This window comes from Corylus avellana, chromosome 7 (assembly GCF_965113065.1).
Source record: "Corylus avellana chromosome 7, dhCorAvel1.hap1.2, whole genome shotgun sequence".
In the NCBI taxonomy this organism is placed as follows: Eukaryota; Viridiplantae; Streptophyta; class Magnoliopsida; order Fagales; family Betulaceae; genus Corylus; species Corylus avellana.
This window is the reverse complement of record NC_142496.1, coordinates 26,794,581-26,819,303: the sequence shown is the minus strand read 5'-3', so window position 1 is coordinate 26,819,303 and position 24,723 is coordinate 26,794,581. Positions and strand designations below refer to the sequence as shown.

At 38.1% G+C, this 24,723-nt stretch overlaps 4 protein-coding genes across 4 annotated transcripts; 3 read left to right on the top strand and 1 right to left on the bottom strand.

The window, feature by feature from the left end:
- Positions 1-200: 200 nt before the first annotated feature.
- On the top strand, positions 201-2,849 carry LOC132184824 (cytochrome P450 CYP82D47-like). Its single transcript, XM_059598598.2, has 2 exons — positions 201-1,142; positions 2,164-2,849. The coding sequence occupies exons 1-2, from the start codon at positions 201-203 to the stop codon at positions 2,785-2,787; spliced, it is 1,566 nt and encodes a 521-aa protein (XP_059454581.2). The 3' UTR covers positions 2,788-2,849.
- A 3,441-nt stretch (positions 2,850-6,290) lies between these two features.
- LOC132184338 (cytochrome P450 CYP82D47) lies at positions 6,291-8,149 on the top strand. Its single transcript, XM_059597933.2, has 2 exons — positions 6,291-7,269; positions 7,347-8,149. Exons 1-2 carry the CDS (start codon positions 6,349-6,351, stop codon positions 7,977-7,979), a joined length of 1,554 nt encoding a protein of 517 aa, XP_059453916.1. The 5' UTR covers positions 6,291-6,348; the 3' UTR covers positions 7,980-8,149.
- Positions 8,150-9,543: 1,394 nt separating this feature from the next.
- On the top strand, positions 9,544-15,188 carry LOC132184273 (inactive protein kinase SELMODRAFT_444075). Its single transcript, XM_059597839.2, has 8 exons — positions 9,544-9,826; positions 9,929-10,062; positions 11,577-11,671; positions 12,414-13,447; positions 13,629-13,789; positions 14,233-14,309; positions 14,423-14,747; positions 14,854-15,188. Exons 1-8 carry the CDS (start codon positions 9,652-9,654, stop codon positions 15,001-15,003), a joined length of 2,151 nt encoding a protein of 716 aa, XP_059453822.2. The 5' UTR covers positions 9,544-9,651; the 3' UTR covers positions 15,004-15,188.
- Positions 15,189-15,483: 295 nt separating this feature from the next.
- LOC132184535 (Transducin/WD40 repeat-like superfamily protein) lies at positions 15,484-17,569 on the bottom strand. Its single transcript, XM_059598206.2, has one exon. It carries the CDS (start codon positions 17,170-17,172, stop codon positions 15,787-15,789), a length of 1,386 nt encoding a protein of 461 aa, XP_059454189.1. The 5' UTR covers positions 17,173-17,569; the 3' UTR covers positions 15,484-15,786.
- Positions 17,570-24,723: the final 7,154 nt, after the last annotated feature.

The window sequence follows — 24,723 nt, the reverse complement described above, 5'->3', positions numbered from 1 at the left end:
AAATCCAAACAAGAATAATGTGTTTTCTGACTTTTCGTCTGTCAGTATTGTCAAATGTCCCGTCGTGGAAGACACGACAGGACATTTGACAATAAGGGAAGATATTATCCTGAATATATCTATGTATAGCTGGGATTGCGAGCAAATTATGTACAGAACAATACCTCTTCTCCTAAAACTTCTATTCTTACAGAAGTAGTATGCTCTTTCCTCAGCACGCATTCTCTGCAACTTTCATGGCCACTATCCTCGCCTTTTTTCTGTTCCTCTTCTTCCTATTATGGATACTAAGAAAAACCCGTAAAACAACACTTCCACCAGAAGCTGGTGGCGCTTGGCCGTTGATTGGCCACCTCCACCTATTACGAGGACCAAAACCAGCCCATATTACGTTGAGTAAGATGGCCGATAAGTATGGATCACTCTTCACTATCCAGCTGGGTGTACATCCTGCTCTGATAGTGAGCAATTGGGAGGTAGCTAAAGAGTGCTTCACCACTCATGACAAAGTCTTTGCCAACCGTCCAAAAGCTATAGCTTCAGAACTCATGGGCTACAACTATGCCTTGTTTGTGCTTAGTCCTTACGGTCCTTACTGGCGCCAAGTGCGTAAAATAGCCACGGTGGAGGTCCTCTCAAATCACCGCCTTGCGATGCTCAAACACATCCGAGAGCATGAGGTAAATAGATCCATAAAAGAGATGTATGAACTCTGGGTGAAGAACAACAATATGTTGGTAGATATGCAGAGATGGTTTGGGTCCTTAGCCCTAAATATTGTATTTAAGATGGTTGTGGGGAAGCGATTTTATGGGGCTGAAGACGAGGACGAGAATGTTGGTGACGATCAGTGCCGGCAGACATTAAAAGATGTCTTTGAGTTGAGTGGTACAGTTGTGGTAGCAGATGTGCTTCCTTACTTAAGGTGGTTGGACTTTGGAGGGTACGAGAAGACGATGAAGAAAACTGCAAAAGAATTTGATCATGTGCTTGAAGGTTGGTTGGAAGAGCATAAGCAAAGGAAAGTTTCCGGTGAGGCAAAGGGAGACAAAGACTTTATGGATGTGATGTTGTCCGTTGTTGCCAACGAAGAAAAGATCTCCAATTATGACGCTGATACAATTACTAAAGCTACATGCCTGGTAAGCTTTTGATATATCCTTTGGTTAATTACTAGCATATGCCCCATTTGTTTTACCTTGATTATTTTGTTAACCAGAGAGATATATTGTCATCCATCAACTACTATCAAATAGGCATTGGCATATATGCATCTGGATCTCCTTAATTTGTACTATTTTCTTTCATTTTGCTCATAGCTCTCCTCTCTCTCTCCCTCTCGATCTATTGCTCTGAATAAAAGAGGCATAGGCATACGCATCTAGAGTTTATGGCTGTTTGATAACCATTTTGATCTAGTCATGATGAGAAAAATAACAACCAAAATAATAATTAGGAGAAATTTTATAAAATATTCTTTAACTTTTATGTGTTTTGAAAATACCATTCCAAAAGTTAAAAATTCTCAATTTCACCTTTCAAACTTTTAATTTGATACAAGTTACCCCTTCCATTAGGATTTGGCCTTAAATCATAACGATCGCTATGAAGAATACCAAAATACTCCAATTTTTGTTTTCTAAATAGACCCCTTCTTAATAAATTAAGGGTAAATTTGAAATTTTATAAAAAAATTATGAGTATAAAGGTTTTTTTTATCCTTTTTACTGTCTGTTTTAACACCTAATGGAAGAGATTGCATCAAATTAGAAGTTTTAGGAGTGAAATTGATAGTTTTTTTTTAACTTTGATAAATCATGTCAAATCGCATGAAAGTTCGAGGTGGTTTTGTGAAATTTCTCCCTAAGAATTATCTTAACACTGAGGAAAGTGTTGGCTTGAGCAAAGAGTAATGCTAATACTCTCCACACCCATTTTACGACAGCTAACATTGGGTATCTTAAGTAACTTTTCATGTGAATACTTAAAAATACTACGTCAACCAATATAAAGTAAATGTTATAAATGAGTGTCAATAATAGAATTACTACAAAGTCAATTTATAAACTGATGTATCAGGTCATAATTGGTGCTTTTGAAACATTAGTGACCTCAAAACTTCTTAACCAACCATCTAATACTTTAACATTGGTGTTTTTGCAGTCCCTTGTCGTAGCGGGTGCAGATACAACAGCAACAACGTTGACATGGGCTATCTCTCTACTTCTTAACAACCGAAAAGCCTTAAAGAATGCACAACAAGAGTTAGATGTGCAAATTGGCAAGGATAGGCAAGTAAAGGAATTAGACATAAAAAACCTAGTCTATCTCCAAGCTATCATCAAAGAAACAATGCGTTTACACCCTGCAGCATCGCTCTCTCCCCCGCACGAGTCCATGGAAGACTGCACTTTGGCTGGCTACCATGTTCCAGAAGGAACACGACTCCTTGTTAATATTTCAAAGATCCATCGAGACCCAAATGTGTGGTCTGATCCAAATGAATTTCAGCCAGAAAGATTTCTTATAGCCGATAAGGATGTTGATGTTAGGGGCAACCATTTCAAATTTATACCATTTGGCTCCGGTAGAAGGGTGTGCCCGGGAATCTCATTTGCGTTGCAAGTTATGCATCTCACACTTGCCACCTTGTTGCACGCTTTTGAAATTGCAACCCCGTTAGACGAGCTTGTGGATATGACTGAGAAAGTCGGAATTAACAATCAGAAAGCTACACCGGTTGAAGTCCATCTCACTCCACGCCTTCCTACACAAGTATATGCATAGTTTGATTGGATATGTGGTAACTAAAATGTGTACTACACTGTTTCATACTATGAGTGATGTTATTGAGTACATTATTGTATGGTTGTCATACAACTGAGATAATGTTGCAGTAAAAATTAGTCTTTAATTTTATTTTATTTTATTTTTTTACAAGTGCTAATCTTATGGCTGATTTTACTTCTATATTATTAAATTATATGACAATCATATAATAATTTACTAAATAATATTATTATTTCATAATTAGCGTGTGCAGGGATTTTTCCCTTATGTTTTTCTTTTTACATTTAGAGTTATGGGGGTAGGCATGCAATAAAAGAACTCTTTTTTGAAACGTACCAAATTCATTCATTAATAAAAATCGCGAGCCTAAAGCTCTTACAAACAGAGCAAACAGTTCTGAAGTAAATCATAGCCAAAGCTAAAGATACAGTCATCAACAACAGACCAAATCAACCATAACACAGCATCCACTAACCTATGACTAATCATCAGGTTTAAAAATCAGATCTGTATCAAAACAGACACCATCTAATGCATAGGTAGCGCTTATTCCTCGGCCTTGAGAGCAAAACTCCAAGCCGATACTTATTCCTCAGCCTTGAGAGCAAAACTCCCAAGCCGATACTCATCCTCCTCGACCTGAAGGCCAGGATAAAATTCACATCCACAACCCAAGGGTTTGGACCAGTAATAACGGACAGCAGCCTGGCGCAACAAAGTAGGTGGAGAGAGCCTTATTATAAGCAAAAAGAAAAAACCATACAGGGAAATAAAATGAACAGTAGGAAATGAAATTACAGAAAAAAACAACAATACAGGGAAATAAACGCGAAAAACACACAAAGTAGGTTACGGCAGCCAGAGGAGGCCGATCACGAGCTGGCTGGAAACCGCTGCGGAAGGTGGCACAAAAAGCTTGGCGCGGGAGGGGCGCGTGAAAAGACTCGACAGCGATCGATGAGCAACGAAGCGGCCGCAGAGAAGATAGGCGGCACACACAAACAAACAGGGAGGGGGAGAGTTTGAGTGAAAACCCTCAAAAGCAGTACCCACCGAGGGAGAACACAATCACAACAAAACATAAAACACCAAAGACAGAAACAAGCCCAGCCGGATCGACGGAACCCTTGCAAAAGGTGGGATGAGGCAGAAGAGATGGGGCACCGGGACTAGGGACATCAAGTAAAATACTAGCACCCGAAGCGGAGAGGTTGAGGGGAGGAGGGATGCAGACAACGGGCATCCCTCCTCCCCTGAGACAGCGGCGGCGCTCTGGAGGGGGGCCTTAGGGTTTCACAGGACTCTGGAGGGAAGGGGGATAAAAGAACTCTTGGAATAAGAGGATATCTCCTCAGCAGTTTAGTAGTAGTAGCATCAATATCTATCATACCAAACCCAATGTAATTCATCTACTCTATTCTTATCACGGTGTCTTGTAACACTTATTTAAGCAGTGGATTGATGAATAATATTATCAATTATCAATATTTCAACTATTCAGCTGTTTGGCAGGTCAAGATATATATATTTCTGGCCTTTGTATTTTGGATTTTGTACTTTTCTGTTTTTGAATATGTGAATTTGTTTGTATTTTGTTCTTGCTCATCTTAAAAAAAAAAAAAAAAAAAAAAAAAGGACAGCTATCCCTTCTTATGAACTATTTTGACACCACTGCTAGCTATTCTGTCTGTTTGAATTTAATAATGGTCAGGTGGCCAGTTTATTTAGAGGTTTGATACGGACACAAGACAAATTTAACTCATGGTCAACTTCTCTCTTACGTGTAAAAAAAATTTGAATTTTAAACTAAATAAATTATTTTTTTTTTTAAATTTTCAGAATCTCAAAATCTCCTTTATCAATTTTTTCTTTTTTAAATAACACATAACAAAGAAGTTGACCATTAATTAAATTTATGTTGTGATCTTAACAATTTTTCGTTTATTTAATATTGTTCCCTTGACAGCATAGCACTTGTGCTGTCATATTGGATATGTCAGATGAATTTTTTTTTTTTGTTTTAATCATGTGTCTTAATTCCTTCTCAGTACCTGTCTTAATTGGCTCGTCTATCCTAAATTCATAAACCAAGCTTAAACAAATGGCTGGGCTTTGTTGTAAATTTACATTGGTTGGCCCAGACAAGACCACGTGATATTAGCAAATCTTGAAATGAAAGAGCGACGTTTAACCAACAACACGCGCGCAACTGAACCACGCCCCTTCTACCTAAACCTATATCCAGAATAAAGTATCTTCTTTCTCGAACGCATCCTCTGGAACTTTCATGGCCACTATCCTCGGCTTTTTTATCTTCCTCTTTTTTCTATTATGGATATTTTATTTTTTTAATTAAAATATATCACTTTGAATCTTAGAAGGGGGCATTTCAATTCAAATAATAAATTAGGAAAACATTGTAAAAATTAAAATATTAGGAAAACATTACAAAAAGAAGCTCTTTTTTTTTTTTTTTTTTTTTAAGCGTCGCTTTATACTTTGTTTCTAGTGGAGAAGATTTATTATTTTTGTGGGTTATGTGATGCAGACGTTGAACGTTGAAAAATATGTGTGGAATTATTTAAGAAGACGATCGATGCATTGGATAGAATATGTTACTAGCTATAGGTGACATTGTAAAAGAAAATATTATTGAGAAGTGTAAGAGTCCCAACTACCAAGCCAAGCTAGTCGAAAGCACATAAAAGAGATGAACCTATCATCTTGAATATATAATTAATAAAATCAAGAAAATATCTTGAATATATAATTAATATTGTAGCTTCTAGGCTCAATCTTTAATGACATGAAGGTAAGATAGAGATATAATATAATGATGTGACATTATTCTTCTTAAAAAAATGCAACTAGACGCAGAGCGTTTGACAGGTGCTCTCCATTCTTATCCACAACATAAACTAGCTAGCTAGGTTCCTAATTACAAAACAAAAACCAAAACCCAAAAAAAAAAAAAAAAACTACAACAACAATAATCTAGAATTAAATTTAAGTTTTTCATGAGAAAAAATATGGTAGTTTTGCTAAATCCTAAATGGAGAAGTACATATTAATTGGATAGATATCTAGAACATCCTTATTTCAGTTTTCATTATCCCCTACATCTTTTTTTTTTTTTTTAAGATTGTTATTCTTAACTAAACATTAATCTATATCTTAACTTATATGGCCAACTCTCCCAACTGGAAAAGAAGCAGTCAAACACGCCAACACTCAAAATTCCTAGCTGGTCCCACCGTTTTCATGCACCCAACATTAAAAAATATTAAAAAATATATTAAAAAAATTAAAAAAAATCTGATTTGTATCATTCGTGCCATGCAAGTATCGTTTCGTCTTTGGTTGGCCCAGTAGTGAAGACCACTGACCACGTCCGCGTGGTTTTAGCAAATCTTGAAATGAAGAGTCACACCGCACAATATTTGATCTTGAATATATATATATATACATACAAGGGACTGCTCGCAACAGAACCACGCCTCTTCTCCCAAAGGGCCAAAACCTCTATACACAAGTATCACGCATCCTCTACAACTTTTCATGGCCACTATCTTCGCCTTTTTTCTCTTCCTCTTTTTTCTGTTATGGATACTAAGAAGAGCGAAAACAACTGGTCGTAAAACAACACTTCCACCAGAAGCTGGTGGCGCGTGGCCTTTGATTGGCCACCTCCACCAACTAGGAGGGGCGAAACCAGACCATATCACATTGGGTGACATGGCCGATAAGTACGGATCAATCTTCACTATCCGGCTGGGAGTGCATCGTGCTGTGATAGTGAGCAACTGGGAGATAGCAAAAGAGTGCTTCACCACAAACGACAAAGCCTTTGCCGACCGTCCAAAAGCTATAGCTTCAGAACTCATGGGCTACAACTATGCCATGTTCGGGCTTGGCCCTTACGGTCCTTACTGGCGCGAAGTGCGTAAAATAATCACCCTTGAGGTCCTCTCAAACCACCGCCTTGAAATGCTCAAACACATCCGAGAGTCTGAGGTAAATACATCTGTGAAAGAGATATATGATCTCTGGGTGAAGAACAACAACGTGTTGGTAGATATGAAGAGATGGTTTGGTTCCATAACCTTAAATGTTGTATTTAGGATGGGTGTGGGGAAGCGATTTGATGGGAGTGTAACCTTGAAAGATGAGAATGAAGATAATGATCAGTGCCGGAAGGCATTTAGAAATTTCTTTGAGTTGAGTGGAACGTTTGTGGCAGCAGATACGCTTCCTTATCTAAGGTGGTTGGACTTGGGAGGGCACGAGAGGGCCATGAAGCAAACTGCAAAAGAATTGGATCATGTGGTTCAAGGATGGTTAGAAGAACATAAGCAAAGGAAAGTTTCCGGCGAGGCAAAGGTGCAACAAGACTTTATGGATGTCTTGTTGTCTATTGTTGCTGAAAACAAAGAGATCTCCGATTATGATGCTGATACAATCACTAAAGCTACATGTCTGGTAAGCTATTGAAATATGAGTGACTTTAGAGCTTTTTAACCTGACTATCTAATACTTTGACCTTGGTGGTTTTGTAGGTCCTTATCATAGGGGGCTCAGATACAACAACCATAACAATGATATGGGCTCTCTCTCTGCTTCTTAACAACCGAGAAGCTCTAAAGAAAGCACATCAAGAATTAGATCTCCATATTGGCAGGGAGAGACAAGTAAAGGAATCAGACATGAAAAACTTGGTATATCTCCAAGCTATTCTCAAAGAAACAATGCGTTTGTACCCTGCTGGACCGCTCTCTATCCGACGCGAGTCCAGGGAAGACTGCACTTTGGCTGGTTACCATGTTCCAGCAGGCACGCGACTCCTTGTTAATCTTTCAAAGATCCATCGAGACCAACATGTATGGTCTGATCCAAATGAATTTCGACCAGAAAGATTCCTTACGACCCATTTAGGTGTTGATGTCAAGGGCCAACATTTCGAGTTGATACCATTTGGCACTGGTAGAAGATTTTGCCCTGGAATTTCACTTGCGTTGCAAGTCATGCAACTCACACTTGCCACTTTGTTGCACGCTTTTGAACTTACAACCCCATCGGATGAGCCCGTGGATATGACAGAGAATGTCGCACTCACCAACTTGAAATCCACACCACTTGAAGTCCATCTCACTCCACGCCTTCCTGCTCAAGTATATGCATTTGATCATTAAACTGCGACCTACACTATTTAATAAATGTTAGTGTGCCAAAGGATTTAATCCTTTTTTCTGTATTTTTTTGGTGTACTTATAGTACTTATCATCTATTTCTTACTTTTTATTTGTATTTCTCGCAATGTAATTTTTGTTTTTTTGTGTATGTTGTTGGGTAGCCTACTCTATTTTCAGTGTTTTAATCTATGCAACTCTTTCCTTATTTGCTTATAAAAAAAATAATTAAATAAAAAAAATAAAGTATTATCTAAATTGTTTCTGTTAGCTTGGGATTCAGATCCATTGAAATTCTTAGGGAAATTTCAGTTTCTAAAATTTCAGATCTAAGCCATTTATTTTTATTTAAGAGTCATTATACTGTCACGTGTCCCACTATTAATAAAATAATAAAATAATGATAATTATTAATATCATTAAAAATTTATTATTATATTATTAGTAGTGAGACACATGGCAGAATAATGACTCTTGGATGAAAACTGATGGCTTGGATCTGAAATTTCAAAAACTAGAATTATCCTAAGAATTTCAAGGAATCCTGATCCGTTAGCCGGTTACAAAGTGCTCGTTTCGTCTTCCTGGGCCAGAGGGCCTAGAGCAAGTCTGGCGGTGCAAAAGACACATTAGGCCTCCTTTTTTTCATGTCCGTGTGACAAGTCGCCCAAAGCCCAAATGTTTGAATATTTTTGCCATTTATAAGCCCTGATTTATATGGACCTTTTTTAATTCTTGCAACCCACAGCAGGACCATGGGTGAGCATTTGAATATTTTTTGCGTGTTATAATTGGGCAGCGGATGTGAGGGACCTGATAGAGACCGTTTTACCCTGTTAATTAATGGCGGCTCTCTATTTGAATAAGGAGTCCATGGGCCATACTCAAGTAAAGTCAGTGAACTCTTTGTTGTATGGGGAGCCCTCTCTCCTACAAAGAGACTACAATTCCTCTAAGCGTCTTAATTCTATATATGGTGAATTTCTTCTTCTTCTTCTTCTTATTATTATTATTAATGGCTGTCCCCATTATTGCAGCAGCCTCACGTTGGTTCTAGGCTGGCCCAAGGCAGCTAGCTTGATGCCAACCACAGAATAACCTCTTAAGCATGACCATGAACCCAGAACATTGATTGACCCAATTCTCACCCACTCTATGCGGTACTTTTACAAGATAAATTGATACATCATTACTACGTACCCTCATATATATATATCACCAACAATTCATTCGTACTAACTATGTGGTCCTTGCTTAAGGTACATATAAAGTGCCAGCGGGTACCTATGAATTCCAATTTCAGACATATCAGCAACTAAATTTACTACACAACCGACCAGCTGGGACGACGACACCGTTTTCTTGCTATTAATACCCAAATTTCTACGTTTTAATACCCAAATTTTTTAAGAAAAATAAATCATATATATAAATATCCAACTTTACTGCTATTGGAATAATTCCGAAAAGTGATCAATGATTTAAACGATTATTTCGGTTGGAATAAAGAATGGGCCCCAAGCAGCTACTTTAAGTTCAAAATGCTTATTCTACTACCTTTGGAATTTGTCCGACTAAAATATAACGATCCCAAAGTCAGGCAACCAAAATTCCAAACGTTTCCAAAGTCTCAGGCCCCCAAAACAAAAGCTCCTGACTTCACGTACCAGTGGAAATGGAAGGGGGCGAAAGGCGAAGCAGCGACGCCAACACGTCGTCGTATAAAGTACTAGTCGCCGTGAAAGCAGATAAGGCCGTCTCCAAAACCGCATTGGCGTGGGCTCTCACTCACGTCGCTCATCCCGGCGATTGCATTACCTTGCTCGCCGTCTTTTCCACGGAGAAAACCGGTAATTAAATTTCAGGTTTCAATTTGTTTCTTTCCTATTTCTTCTGAATTGGAATTGATAATATGTTATTTGATTTGTTTGATTTGGCGATGAACGTTGCAGGTAGAAGGTTCTGGAGCTTTCCGATTTTCCCCGGAGACTGTGGGAGCAGTATGCGGGAAGAGTTGCCGGATCGGATTTATCGGATCTCCGAGTCTTGCTCTCAGATGGCTCTTCAGTTTCACAGCCACATGGAGGTGACGTTCTATTTACCATATTACCAACTGCCGCCTTTCTCATTTAACATTGTTTCTCGGTCAAAAAGATCTTTTTTTTCTTTCTCTCTCTCACTCTCTCTCTCTCTTGAAAACGACGTAGTTTTTGCTTGGTTTTGTTTGGACAAAAACCACGTGGTTTTGGCTTTGCCGAAACCGAAACGGCTATTTTCGTTACATCCTGTAGTTTTTGCCCTGGCTGAATTTTTATTGTTTCTTTTGATTGACTCTGTCTCTGCCAAATTATCATTGAGCTGTCAGAGTTGGGAAGAGTGGGGACTCGGTCTGGTTATGGGGACCGACACCAGACTCCCTCCATTGTTATTAGAAGATAATTGATATATAATTTGGCTATTATTACATGAATTGTTAGTAAATTATTCAAAATTCCAACCCAAATAAAAAAGCTCTGCCTATTTAGATATAGCTCCCCTGCTCGAGGAAGAGTTTTGCCCTTTTCCAGTTCCTATTATTATCTCTAACCCTCCTCGTCTTTATTCAAGAATAAGAGGGATCTGGATCCCTGTTTTTGGTGGCATAAAGATTTAAGTTAATGATGTGAGGGCCAGCTTGGCATGTGCTTTTAGACTGTTAGTCTAAGGTCAATAAATTGGACCGGTCTATATGACAAAGAAAGTCAAAAGAAAAATCAAATTGTAGACCCCAAGAATCTTATCTTTTCGTTATAGGTAGTTTTACCTTCTGATTTTAAGCATATTATATGGTGTCCCACAACCCCATTTGATGTATTATCTTTTTGGGCACAACCCCATTTCACTAGCATCGTTGTGCTATCTTAACAAAAAAGAATGAAAAGTACTAAAAAGCTGTGGCATGATTTCATTACAAAACGTATATTTTGGATTTTTTCTTTTCTTTTCTTTTGGTACGTTAATGTTGAGTATTTCAAATACAAAAGCCATGATTAGAATAAAGAAAGTAAGCGAGTCAAATGGAAAAAGACAGGAAAAAATAAAAAAGAGAAGTACAATGTGCATGTCCCAGGATGTACACATTGTTTTCAATTGCATGTAATTGGGGATATGGATAGTCTACAATCCATTGATTAAAATGCCGATAATTCAGACAATTTTACAGAGGAGACAGGTACAAGACCCATTTGTCTCAGACAAATGAACTCTAAATTTTGGATTGTAGGGCTCATGAAAATGCCCAAATTACTTACAATTAAGTCAACAAATTACAGGCAATTCCAATCCTTAGGAGGGACCTATGTCAAGAATCGCAAGGTCCCAACGCTTTTATCTCTATTACAACAATAAATGAAAAAATAATTCAAAAATTAGGACTCCATTTGTTTATACTTTTCAAAAGATGCCTTTTTATTTTTAATTTTAAAAAATATTTTAATGTGACACAAATATGACTTTGAATTTTGGATTGTTGATTAATGTTTTTATTTAAATAAAAAAAACAAAAGAGAAAAAAAAAAATGTTATCAAACAAGTAATATTTGTCATGACAATTGATTGCAGGTTAGAGTGAGGATTAAGGTGGCCTCATGCTCATCTGGCGGTGCTGTGGCAGCTGAAGCAAAGAGCCACGGAGTCAGTTGGGTCATACTGGACAAGTAATTAACATTAGAAAAAAAACAAGTATTATTTCTTGTTACTGAGCTATTCATTTTTATGCTAGGCCCACCGTTTATTTTAACGTTTTTGATAGCTGGATAAGCTCCATTTGTTGTACGTGCTTTAGTATTATCCTATTTGATTTGATTAATTATAAGTTGGTAATCTGTCTCTAATAGCTTTTGCCACCTTTTTTGGAATATCTATGCAACATTATTTGGCTAATATATGTCATTTATTATACAATAAAAAAAGAGATAAATATAATAGCTTGCTACTATTTCAAACATTATGTGGCTAATATATATATGTCATTTATTCTAATTTTACTTTCATTAATAGCATTTCATAATAAGTTGTAATTTTATTTTCATCTTTCTCTGACCTCTTTACGTCTTTACTGGTTGGTGTAAATTCAGAGAATCAACTAAATGAAAACCTAAGCAAATATGTTATCTTATATGCTGCATGTATTTCACAGTGACAGCTAAAACTACTTCATGCAAAAATTGCCACTACTGAGACAGTCAATATGTTTTAATTGGTTCTGGACTAGACGTCTTTACAACTTCAAATATCTTGTTGTTTTGTGAATCAATGTACCATATAAATTCATGATTCATCAACCTGTATTGTTGTTTTCTATCTTACTATTTACCTTGAAGGCATGTCTTTCCAAATTGGTTAGAATGGTTTGAAATAGTAGTACGTAGTTCATGACCTTCTGGATTGCGATAACAGAAAATTGAAACAAGAGGTGAAGCATTGCATGGAAGAACTACACTGCAACATTGTAGTAATGAAGGGTTCTCAACCGAAAGTCCTTAGGCTTAATTTAGGATGTTCAGATGATCTCCGAACCCCCTTCTTTTCTGCTTCTTCTTCACCGCCAATAGACGCCGGGAAGTTGCAAGGCCACAGAATGAAACCTTCTACTCCTCTGAGCAGCCCTGAAGAACCGCGTGCTTCCTACACAAGAACCACAAGGGAAGGTTCACTATCGAGTGTTGAGACAACGAGTTCTCTTTTCCTTGTTTATGGACAAAATCCTCTCTTTGAAGGACCACAAGGTGGAATTCAGAAGCGAACTGATGAGCAGAGAGACTTGAATGACGCCCTATCAGCACATGAATTGGACGGGCAAAGGCTTGTCACTCTGTCAAATTCCCCAACATCACCCGTAGCTAGAAATCAGAAGAGCAGATTCCGGATTCCCTGGAACCACGTTGTTGATAATAAGCCCCTCATACCTCGAAACTGTGGAAATACTTCCAAAACTCTAAGTGATAAGTTTGTCGACTCTGATCAAGATATGGGGATTAATAGAGTCAGGATCGACCAAACCAATCAAAGAGACTACACCAATAACCCAAGCATCAGGGATGCTGTTTCTTTAGGTAGAAATTCCTCTACACCTCCTCCTTTATGCTCACTATGTCAACAGAAATCACCAGTTTTTGGAAAACCTCCAAGACAGTTCTCTTACAAAGAGCTTGAGGAAGCTACAGACAGGTTTTCAGATATGAATTTCTTGGCAAAATGTGATTTCAGCGTGGTTCACAGGGGTGTGTTAAGAGATGGTCAGGCTGTTGCAGTAAAGCGGTTAAGGTTTGGTGGCTCTATATCAGATGCTGATTTCTGCAGGGAAGTGCGGGTATTGAGCTGTGCACAACACCGGAATATTGTGTTGCTGATTGGGTTTTGTATTGAGGCAAAGAAGAGGGTATTGGTATATGAGTACATATGCAATGGATCCTTGGACTTCCACTTACATGGTATATATAATCTATTTTTTCTTGTCTATTTTCTTAACTTTTCCGTAGAGCATTGGTCTATGAAATATGAAATGGCTCCCTTGAGTTCCATGGACTTCATAAACTTTCTCTACTTATAATATATGGCTTTCAATTAAGGTTCAAATCCAGATCGATTACTGATCATTTCTGTGACTGACAGGAAACAACATAAGTCCTCTAGATTGGCACTCACGGCTAAGGATAGCTATTGGGGCAGCACGAGGCTTAAGATATCTTCATGAGGACTGCAGAGTGGGTTGTATAGCACATGAAGACCTGCGAACAAACAATATCCTCCTAACTCACGAATTTGAGCCTCTGGTACTTTGAACTACAACTCTGATTTTTTAGAACCATGAGTTTTTCCACCTTTGAAGTTAAATACGTGGATTGATCAATTGACTTCAATCTGCAAAACTGTGCCTTTTCTGAATGATTGTACCATATTTTCTAAAACTTCAGTTCAAGTAGCCAAAGAAGGAAAATAGATTGTACCGTGACATCTATCTCCAATCTCCAACAGATTTATGCCTAACACTCTACATCCATGACTTTTTCGAGTAAAGTTTTCCCACAACACACATTATCTTTACCTTTAAGGGCAAAATCAATATTAATTTCAAGTCTGTATAATTATGGGATCAAACGTGAGGGTGATGTTGTGGAACTCCTTTAGAATTGCAAGTGATGCTACAATATCTTTTATTAACTATGTTAACATTTATGGATTATTCATTTTTTTTTAATCAGTTTATTATTGTTAGGTTGCTGATTTTGGGCTTGCTAGGTGGCATTCTGAATGGGATATATGTACTGAGGATCAAGTAATTGGAACTTCAAGGTACTTGTATATTTTTCTTCTAGACATTCAAAAAGTTGTTTGAAAATCAGCACCCTCAACTCAGAAGCGTAATTAATGTGATTATCTAATGATGCTGAATGTGTTTGAACCAGGTACCTTGCACCAGAGTACATGGATGGTGGAGAAATTACACATAAAGTTGATGTGTATGCATTTGGTGTGATATTACTTCAGCTAATTACAGGTAAAAGAATCGATGAGCTGCAGTATATCAACGGAAAGCAGTTTCTCTCTGAATGGTTCCACCCTCTGGCTGCATTAGAACCAAGCCATATCATAGCAAATATCTATCAATTACATGATCCAAGCTTGGCCTGTGATCAATCCCTTGACATCCCTTATCAACTAGAGGCATTGGGCCGTGCTGCTTCCTTGTGTCTACGTCGAGATCCCGAATCCAGACCTCCAATGTCAAAGGTTGCTTAACTCACCCTCCTTCCCTAATGTTTTTTGTACATATCTTCTCCATTGAAAAGTTTACCACATTGTCTGAGTTGAAAACGTTTCTCTGTTATATATATAGGTCCTAAGAGTGCTAGAAGGAGGAGATCCGGTTGTTTCTCTGGGTTTAGACTTGAACACAATCGGTAGCAGAAGCGGCCATTTGGGTGGTCTCAGCTCATTCAGACAACCTGAAGTGAGAAGAAACCATTCTCGTAAGCTCTCACATTGAAAAACTGATATGCCAATTGGATCAGAGGAGTTATATTGAATGTATAGTTCTATAGCCGTTATTCACTTCAATTTATGGATCACATTTTTTTTTTTTTATAGCTGTTGCTAAATTTTTGTGTCATCTTGATTTTCATCCTCAAAAATGTCAGATGTTTTTACAATCAATTCTACTGTTCTTCACAATTCATGTTCTGTATATTTCACAATCAGTAACGAACCTTGGTACTTAAATGCTTGTGTGTTCCTGCAATGGTTGTACCAAAGCTCAAAATTCCAATCATAGAGAATAATATGCACCTTAATTTCAATCAAACTAAAGTTGACCTTATTGCTTACATTTGTCTAGGACATCATCTAGAACTTCTACTCCCGTGTTGCCTGCTAATCCTGCTGCATGTATCCTCTGTAAATTTGTATCATATATATCCTCCCAAAGAAGTCATTCACTAAATACTACTAACTTTAATGAATTGAACAATAAGAACAACCCCATAGAAAAGGTAAAAGTATTATTTCACAAATTTAATTAATTCCATTCACAAAATCCAATCATCCATCACAGTCTACATCATTACAGCAATCTTCAAAATCCATTGAAAGTAAACCTCGACCCCTCAGTGTTCTTCCCAACATAGTTGCCTCGAAATCTAGAAACCCTTAAATATTGCCTTAAGTCCACGTTTCAACGAGTTACAAGAGCTCTTTGAAACATCGACAAGATATAACCCGAGGGTGATGCTCAGACACGTGGCAAACACCTCAGGGATCAATCTTGTTGGGATCAGTTCCTCCTCTTCAGGCTACTTCTGCCCACAGAGGAGAAACTCCCATCGGATGGGAACGAGTCCCCATCGCTAGCAAAGTGCTGCTGCTGCTGTTGCTTCATAGCCGTTTGATTCAACTCAGCCGCCAGCTCGGACACGCTCCACACCTTCACAGACTTGTCAAGACTCCCACTGTAGACGACCCACCGTTGATCCCCATTAACGGACGCTTCCCGATCCTCCTCGACCGCCAGGCACTTGACGGGACCGTTATGGCCCGCCAAGACGGAGAGGCACGTGTGGATCACGCCGTCCCTCCTCCACACGCATATGGTCTTGTCCGCTGAGCCCGTGAGCACGAGACTCCCTGCGGCCGCGAGGCACAGAACCGCCATCTTGTGGCCCCTGAGCACCCCGCCGTGAGATAACATCCCGTCCCCACGTTCCCAGAAGTTGACCAGCCCATCAGAGGATCCACAGTAAACCACTGCACCGGACGAGTTCACGGCCAGCGCCGTGACGGCGCACTCCTGCTCCAGAAGCGTCTGCGCGAGAGAGTGCCGCGTGACCTTCCCGCTCACCTCTCTCCGCCACGCCTTGACGGTGCCGTCGGCCGAGCCAGTGAAGACGAGGCCGTCTGAGCCGGCCACCACGGAGTTGACGGCGTCGTCGTGGACGTTGATAGACTCGATGCACTTGGAGTCGGAGAGCCTCCACACCTTCAAGGTCCTGTCCCAAGACGCCGAGTACAAGAGGGCTTTGTCTCGGCTCAAGCTCAGGCACGACACCGCGTCGGAGTGTTTTATCCAGAGAGCGGTACGACGTCGTCGCACTTCGACGTAGTTGCTCGGTTTGATGGAGCTCTTGAAGATGTCCATCAAGGTAGGTAATGTCCCTGCGCGTTTGTGCACGCTCGGGTTCTTGGGGGAGACCTTCCACACGCGTATCTTGCCGTCTTGGTGGCCGGTGAAGATCTTCTCGCCGGAGATTATGATTGCCTTGACCAAGCCACTGTTTGATTTGAAGCCAGTGAACTCCTTGAGGTTCTTCCAGACCCGAATGTTCTTACTGTCGGAGCCAGTGTATAGGAGATCAGCGGACGCGGCCAAGGAGTAGATATGGCCCTCTTCGCGTACGAGGGAGCCGATGAGACCGTTCTTGGGGAGCTGCTCCTCGAATTGAGTCCACGGGGATTTGGTGAACGGGGAAACCTGGTTCCACGGAGACATTGTCATCGGAGAGCCCTCGCCGCTCATCCTGCTGGGGTCGAATGAGGCGCTGCTGTTACGCATGGGGAAATCTTCGTCGTTGCTAGTCGCCGAAATGTTAGGATCAGAGTGCGCTAAGTTGCCGTATTTCGGCCGCGCTATGCCACTTGTGTCAGCAAACATTGTGCCTCGCATTAATTACAAATCCTCTCGCATCAAACAAAAGGGTGTTAATTAGCTACACCACCATTATTAAAACCAAATTGATGAAGATTTCGCTCGAATGATTGGAATGGTTGGGAGGAAAGTTAGGGGACGAGAAGCTCAGAATATGAAAGAGCCAAAGGCGGGAGAGGAGAGACCGGATATATATAATTATATATAAATAGCGTGGCAACGAACGGTAGAGAGGATAGGCCCCGTGGGACTGTGACACATGTTAGAACGACACGCAATCCTTGCGTGCGAGAGAGAGATTTTTGGCCCCAGACAAGCCGGGTCCCACGGTAAGAATAGCATGTTCGTTAGTGTTCAGTTGTGGGACATTGGCTGTTGCAATTGTAAGGTTGTTGGTTTGCATGCTGTTTTGGAATGACCCTTTTGGATGGTTTTCATTTAGGGATTCTGGTTTTTCTTTTTCTTTTTACAAAATAATAATAATAATAATAATAACAACAAAATAACCAAAAACAAAACAAAATTTTCTTTCAAACCAACTTGGAAGACATGTGTGAATTAAAAATAGATGTGACTTTAGTTTAATAAACTGAATTGAAAAAAATTTCTTCAGCTTAATTTGGAAGAAAATTGTACAAAAGAACCGTGTTTTTTTTTTTTTAATTATTCAATCTATTGAACTGACACGTGCCTTTAGAGTCATGTGTATTTTACAAAGTTTTATGTGAGGAATTTCTTAGTAAAAATTTGTTTAACAAAAAGCGACAAAAAAATAAAACAATTATGTGCTTTATTCTGGCTATTCATAGGGTGAGCTAGCTTTGCCTTGTGTTAAAGGAGGAAGAGCATGACCTGTTGGCTAAACTTAAGGAACAAGTTTCTTCCATATATGGCCATTCTAGCATGGAGCAACCTTTTTTGTCCAACAGTGGGTTGAATTAAAAAAAAAAAAAAAAAAAAAAAAAAAACAGTGGGTTGAATTCTATGAACAAATTACCTTGTAGACTTGTAGGTGCGTATAGTGTGAATAAAGACATATATGTGCTATTGACTATTCCACAAAATAATTCATTTCTTTCATTTTAGAAAAACATTAAGCCTTAACTATATATACTTAAAGTAATAAAAACTGGATCTGAAAATTGAAATGGAGAGAACGTCAATTTCATGATCAAAATTATATTTTACAAACATGTTATTATAATTTTTTAAATGACATAACATCATATACACCGTTAAATGCAACAAAATAAAATCTTAACGATGAAATAGTTGGAGAAACACGAAAACTTGTTTATGATCAAAATTAAGCCCACAACTATTTTAACCCTGGAGACAATAACTAGTCCTTCAATAATATTATTATTATGCACCTAATTGCTTATATATAAATGAGTAATTAACCAAATGAAAATCTATAAACCATATCCAATATATATTAAGATAAGAGGGTGCGGTGCACTCAATAGTCTTGCATGAATGAAATTCTAGATATTTTAATTTGACTTCTTTTTTTTTTTTTTTCTTGGTCATTGGCACATAATCATATACAACCTACTTGACGCTGATATTAGCCAGTTCTTCCACCATAATCTGATAAGTAAGAAAAATTTGAAGTTTAATGGAATATGCTCCTTCATATATAGTCCACCCATAGAATAGTCTACATTTAAACGGATAGCCAGATGATTTTGGACGGTAAATCTGACGGTCCGAGATCAATGAGCAATTTGTGTAGATCCGATTCTTTGAATATAAAGGGCTCTTGCAAAAGAACATACACTAATGACTTTGGATCACACTCCCAAGCTTGTTGAATTCCAACGGCACCAAATATGATTTGCATATGAAAATCAATAGGGACCTCTAATGTCACAACCCATTTGCCTGAGTTCTTGGGCGATGAGCCTCATCACCTTATCCACCTACGTTTCCCAACGTATAAGTTAAAAGAGCATATTATTTTGTCTCATAGGATAGTTTATATATTACTTATTACGTCAATTATTAAAATGTTAACTGTAACATGATAGTTTACCACAAAAATATAAATGTAACAACAATTATGGCAAGTGCAGCACTCGATCACTTTTTTTTTTTTTTTGACATGTCCACAGAAGGGAAGGAAAAATTCGAACTAGTGACCTCTGCTATGGTCCACAGCCAATTAAGCTACCCCTTGAAGACCACTCGATCACTTTCTAAAACAAAAGAAAAGATTTCTTTTGCTTTTGAAAGTCTTGGAAACAAAAGATCACTTTCAAAAGCAGAAGAAATCTTTTGTTTCCAAGACAAAAGATTTGGAAGATAGTGGAGATATTTTCATGCTTGTGGGTTCCTAAACAATGCTTCAAGTTCAAGCTCACTATCTCAAAGTTGGTCCTTACTCTTGATCTTCATAAGCATGGAGACTCTTATTGGGAAATCAAAATCTTTTTATTGGTTTTGAATTGAAATTAACAATTATTAAAATTGAAAATCCAGATGAGAGACATTTGTACAATATAAAAAATCATGTATTTTTCCTTCACTCCTATCATGTTTCTTTCTCTTCTTCTTTTTTTCTCAATTTCTTTCCCACTCTTGTTTTTCTTCCCCCCTTTTCCCTTCAAGAATCTCTTGTGTAGCCAAAGGTGGTGCAAATCTTCGGCAAAAATATCCAAAAATCGTCGTAGTTCATAGAACCGCCAACGAAACTGTGCCAGGTTTAAGAACAAGTCCCAAGACATGCTGCTCAGCCGCCACGTACCAGGTCCGAGGATTGAGTTTTTTGTCGGTCACTTAGGATCATTCAGCAGTCGGTGTTTCACTGACACGTGCCCCGCACTGCGTAAAAGTCTGTTAGCATGACGCTGCCAAGTGCAAGTCAGGATAATTTCAATAATTATCTAAGTGCCAAAATTCTAAAATGCATATATAGATCTTTTTCTTTTAGGTCAGCAAATCTTTGTAGAATTGTAGCTAAATAATTTTATATATTTTCAGCATTGAGGCCACTGGTAATTTAGCTAAATAATTTCATCAATTCAGAGGTTTTCTCATGATAAGGAAACTCATTTGATAAAATTTTGAGAAGATTTTTTGAAAAAAAAAAAAAAAAATGAAGAAAAGAGTGCCGGAGCTAGTCTAGCTCCATGGGTGGTGCCGTCATATATACAGTGGTCGATGCCACCATTGGCGGACATCCACCACACCAATTATCACTTTTTGAAATGTAACAAGCAACATTAACACTTGAAAAAAAAATGAGTTTGTGTTTAGTTATTTTTAAAAGAGTTTTGCATGTGGTTTGGTTTTTTTTTAAAAAAAATGTACTAGTGGTGGGGGCACATCTTGAAATTCATCTCCATAATTGATATTTGAGAAGAATTTTCTGCATTTGATAAGCTAAAACAATGGGTGTGATTTTATTTTGTTTTATTTTCATTTGGGTACATGACATAAGCATACTACATTGGTCATCACTGAATGACTGAAGCCAGACTACATTATAAGCAAATTACGTGTAGCTATTGATTTTTATATATACTACTTTCAAATCTGCTTGTAACACCAACACGATAATGGTCGTGATTATATAATTGTGTGCATCTGTTCTAAGTGCATGCATATATGGATGCACGTTTTTTTTTAATCGGGTAACTAAAAATGCTTAATTAATTTCATTAAAATCAGCTTGGGACACTTGGCTTGTTGGCCTTGCATGGTTGCATCATATCTGGGATACCCAGATCTGGAAAACTATCCATTTTTTGTTATAATCTTCAATAATTGAGTCATTATTGTTGTAGTAAAAAGAAGAGAGAAAAAGGGGCCTTTCTTTTTCTCGGCAACCAAGCAGAGGATTTGAAAAAATGTCCAGCATTATATTTCCATGAAATGGACGTACGTATGTACTAAGAATTTAGGATTGAATTCCCTTTCATTAGGCCACAGCCTAAAAGAAAGAGGAAAAAACAGAAACAAAAGTAATTTTGTCGAGGCAGGCACTCTTGAGTAATGTTCCAAAGCTTTTATTATATATGCTGCTTTCCTTTGAAGTGGCTAATTAATTGGATGACCTTGCAAGGGATTATTGATTATTCCGATAATTAATTGTAAGAAAACTCTTTACAGGCGTACATATTCGAGCATATTTTAAACTATTCGAATACAGAATATCTGTTCAGACAGATGACTCATATGAGTACTTTCATGCTTAGGTGCATCAAATCTCAATTCCCTCGCAAGCTGCTAGAATTTTGGATTAATTAACGAGCAGATAATGCCCATTATGCATGTGTGATCTACTTTTTATGCTTCCATAATTTTGTCTCTTGGGCTAAAGTTGTTCATTCCCAATGCCCATCTACCCATGCCTTTTGCTATAGGCCTTGACGTCCACCAACCAAATAAACACTTGGATTTGGACCTTATATAGGCCTTGGTGCACCCGGACCAACTAAAACATGGGTTTGGAGGTCCGACTTCAAATGACGGGCTGGTGTCGCCTATAGGCCCAAAATGTGGTCCTAATTCAATTTTGCGTTGGAGAAATGTTTTTTTTTTCTAAAAAATAATTTAAACTATGTTTATTAAACTTATAAATGTTCAAAAAGCATATAATTCTTATATTTTAAAACATATATCCGTTTAATACAGTAGCTAGGAGGAAATTTCTCCGACAGTGGAAAACTTTATCCTTCTGCTTTAGACTATCTATATCTTGATTCTTACACAGAGAATCACTAATCAACACTAACGAGATTCCGCCCAAAAGGAAAACTACTTGTAAGATACGGTCAAGCCAATGCCTAAAAAATATGAGAAATATTAGGTATTATCCTAGTGTTTTTCCAACTGCTTTTAAAATTACCGTTGAATCATTACTGATTTTTAATCTATTAGTTATTTTAAAAGGCATATCATAATTGAGAGAACACTAAGAAAACACTAAGCATTTCCACAATATATATATATATATATATATATATATATATATATATGAGTGATGATTCACATCACGCCGGACGTACATGAACAGTCATACACGCTCGGCCAAATTTTGTTTTAATTAAAATATTAAAATAATATTAAATCAGCCGAACGTACATGAACAGTCACACACACCCGTCGTAATGTTTATCATTACTCTCTCTCTACACATATATATATATATATATATATATATATATGTGTGTGTGTGTGTGTGTGTGTGTGTGTGTGTGTGTGTGTGTGTGTTGTGCATTCTAATCCTCTCTCCTTTCTATCCTATATTTGTTTAATATTTTTGGTTACGTTAGATTCAATTAATTGGAATCCAATACTTAGAAGTGGCACATGGCGCATTATTCGGGGAACCACCATTAACAGACCACTTTAGCTTTTTTAGCGTGCACAATTTACCAGACAAAAGTATTTCAGTGTGATTTAAAAGACCAAAAAAAAAAAATTACAAATACCGACCACGTCAGAAAGTATGGATATTTGCTGCTGATTTTTTTTTTCATTTCCCAATGTGCCCTCCACCTCGAGTATCACCCCACCGACCTGCCCCTCAAGCCCTTCGAAATGGCCAAAACCTCGAGGGCCAGGGGGAATTGCTGTTTGCAGAGCCCTTCTGACCGGGTTTTTAGCATATCTCAATTCTCACATGTCCAAATCCTGCGCTAGCTCTATAAATAACCTCACAAGCTCTCATATCTTTTCTTTATAAAGCACCCCACACCCACATAAAACTCTTGACCAGCTTTCAATTCCTTGCAAAAATGTCTTCCATGGTATCCAAAAGCCAACCCAGTAGTGTGGACTCAAAGGACGAGAACATGATCGCCGTCGATCAACAAGACCCGAAAACCCAAAACCCTGTCACAAGCCACCTCTACATAAAACCCATGCACCCCGCCCAAACCCTGGACAAAGAAGTGGTTCTTCGGCGCTTCCGTCAACGTAAGCGCGTGAACAAGGTGAAGGCCACTCTGAAAGCTCTGCTCGGCTCCCCGTTCTCGGAGAAACCTGAACAGGTCTCGGTCCCGGAGAAGAAGTGGGTTGACGACGCCTTTGCCGCACCTTAGCAGCTGCTTGTAGTAGGTACCACTAGATCTGATGTATATCTACAGAGCAGTGTGTATTTAAATAAAACGCTAGATGGTTATTTTGCTGTTTAATTAAGCGTTGAAATTATTCTTTTGTTTTGTTTTCTTAATGTTAATTAGTTTGACCGTTTGCTGCTCTTGAAGGCCCAATTGTGAACTTGTGTAGAGACTAGAGAGACATATGGATTGGGCTTGGGTTGGGCCAGGGTTGGCCTCGGCTTCCCCATCGGCTCGACTGTTTTCAACGTGTAAATTAAGTAGAGTGCATACAGAAAAGAAAACCCAAAAATCTGTGGTGGAAGGGTTAATTCTATCACAAGTTTTAGTTTGAAAGATGGTGACCAAAAAGCCGTGAGAAGTTACTGGATTTGCTTTATAACATTTGAGTTGAAAGAATGAAATCTTTGCCTTAAAGTGAGAATCTTCTCTTTTGACTAAGGAGACCCCTCCTCCGACTGTTTAGTTTCCTGATTTACTTGCCAAAATAATAATAATAATTAGTTATCCATTAATTTCAATTATCTTACCTCCTTTGTGTGGAATAACATCACCTAATGGGGCCCAAACAATATTGAAACTGAGAAGTTTCTACACAATCACGATTCTCCCTGATTGTGTTGTGCAATTAACGAGTTTGTCAAAGCATGTTGTTTGGCACCCGTTATATTTAGGATAATGATAATGCTATTTAGCAGATTATTGTACAACTCTATGAGAAGTTTTTACAGTCTTCCGGATGGTAAATTTAGTCAAAGCACTATATTGTCACCACCTACTCTTTGAGGGAGATTCTTTAACAACACACTTGCTATAACTAGAATTTAATCAAAATTATTGAAAACCCCCCCACATTATTATTATTATTATTATTATTATTATTATTTCAATTCATATTAGAAAATAAAAAATAAAAACCTAAAAAATAGTGGGTGGCCGACCACCCCTGAAAATCAACGAAGCATCGGGGGTGGCCATAGCCATCCCGAGATGCCAGGGGGTGGTTGGCCACCCACTTTAATTTTTATATTTTTTTTTTTTAAGTTTAAAATAAAACATGGGTGTTTGTGTAAAATGTATTACCTTCCTTAAAGAATAGTTAGTCCTCTCATTTTTTAGAGGAATAATTATTCATGTGTATAAGGGATTAGTGATTCTCATAGGAATAAACATTCATTGTTCGAGCATCTTTAGCAACTCTACTTTAATTAAATATTATTTAAGGGTTATACTAACTAAATTTTAACAAAACTTTTATTTTAAAGTGACGATACTCTAATACACCATTACTAAACAAAAGAATGATTATTTCATAGGAATAGTCATTCTATTCCATAAATTTATTCCGCAAACCAAAAACCCGCACCTTACCACAAATTGAAGAATCATCCTCATTATCTCTAATGCTTTTGGTCTTCTCAACCCTTTTGATAACTGTAACTACCACAAACGATCGATATGAGTGCGAATCAGTGTGATCGCAATATAGCTAACTAAG

What these genes read in the sequence shown, in the direction of transcription:
- LOC132184338 (XM_059597933.2), top strand. Translation starts at nt 6,349, where the DNA reads ATGGCCACTATCTTCGCCTTTTTTCTCTTCCTCTTTTTTCTGTTATGG. An exon ending in TCACTAAAGCTACATGTCTG is followed by an intron (nt 7,270 to 7,346) that starts GTAAGCTATTGA and finishes GTGGTTTTGTAG; the next exon opens with GTCCTTATCATAGGGGGCTC.
- LOC132184273 (XM_059597839.2), top strand. Translation starts at nt 9,652, where the DNA reads ATGGAAGGGGGCGAAAGGCGAAGCAGCGACGCCAACACGTCGTCGTAT. An exon ending in CAAGTAATTGGAACTTCAAG is followed by an intron (nt 14,310 to 14,422) that starts GTACTTGTATAT and finishes TGTTTGAACCAG; the next exon opens with GTACCTTGCACCAGAGTACA. An exon ending in CCAGACCTCCAATGTCAAAG is followed by an intron (nt 14,748 to 14,853) that starts GTTGCTTAACTC and finishes TTATATATATAG; the next exon opens with GTCCTAAGAGTGCTAGAAGG.
- LOC132184535 (XM_059598206.2), bottom strand. Translation starts at nt 17,172, where the DNA reads ATGCGAGGCACAATGTTTGCTGACACAAGTGGCATAGCGCGGCCGAAA.
- LOC132184824 (XM_059598598.2), top strand. Translation starts at nt 201, where the DNA reads ATGCTCTTTCCTCAGCACGCATTCTCTGCAACTTTCATGGCCACTATC. An exon ending in TTACTAAAGCTACATGCCTG is followed by an intron (nt 1,143 to 2,163) that starts GTAAGCTTTTGA and finishes GTGTTTTTGCAG; the next exon opens with TCCCTTGTCGTAGCGGGTGC.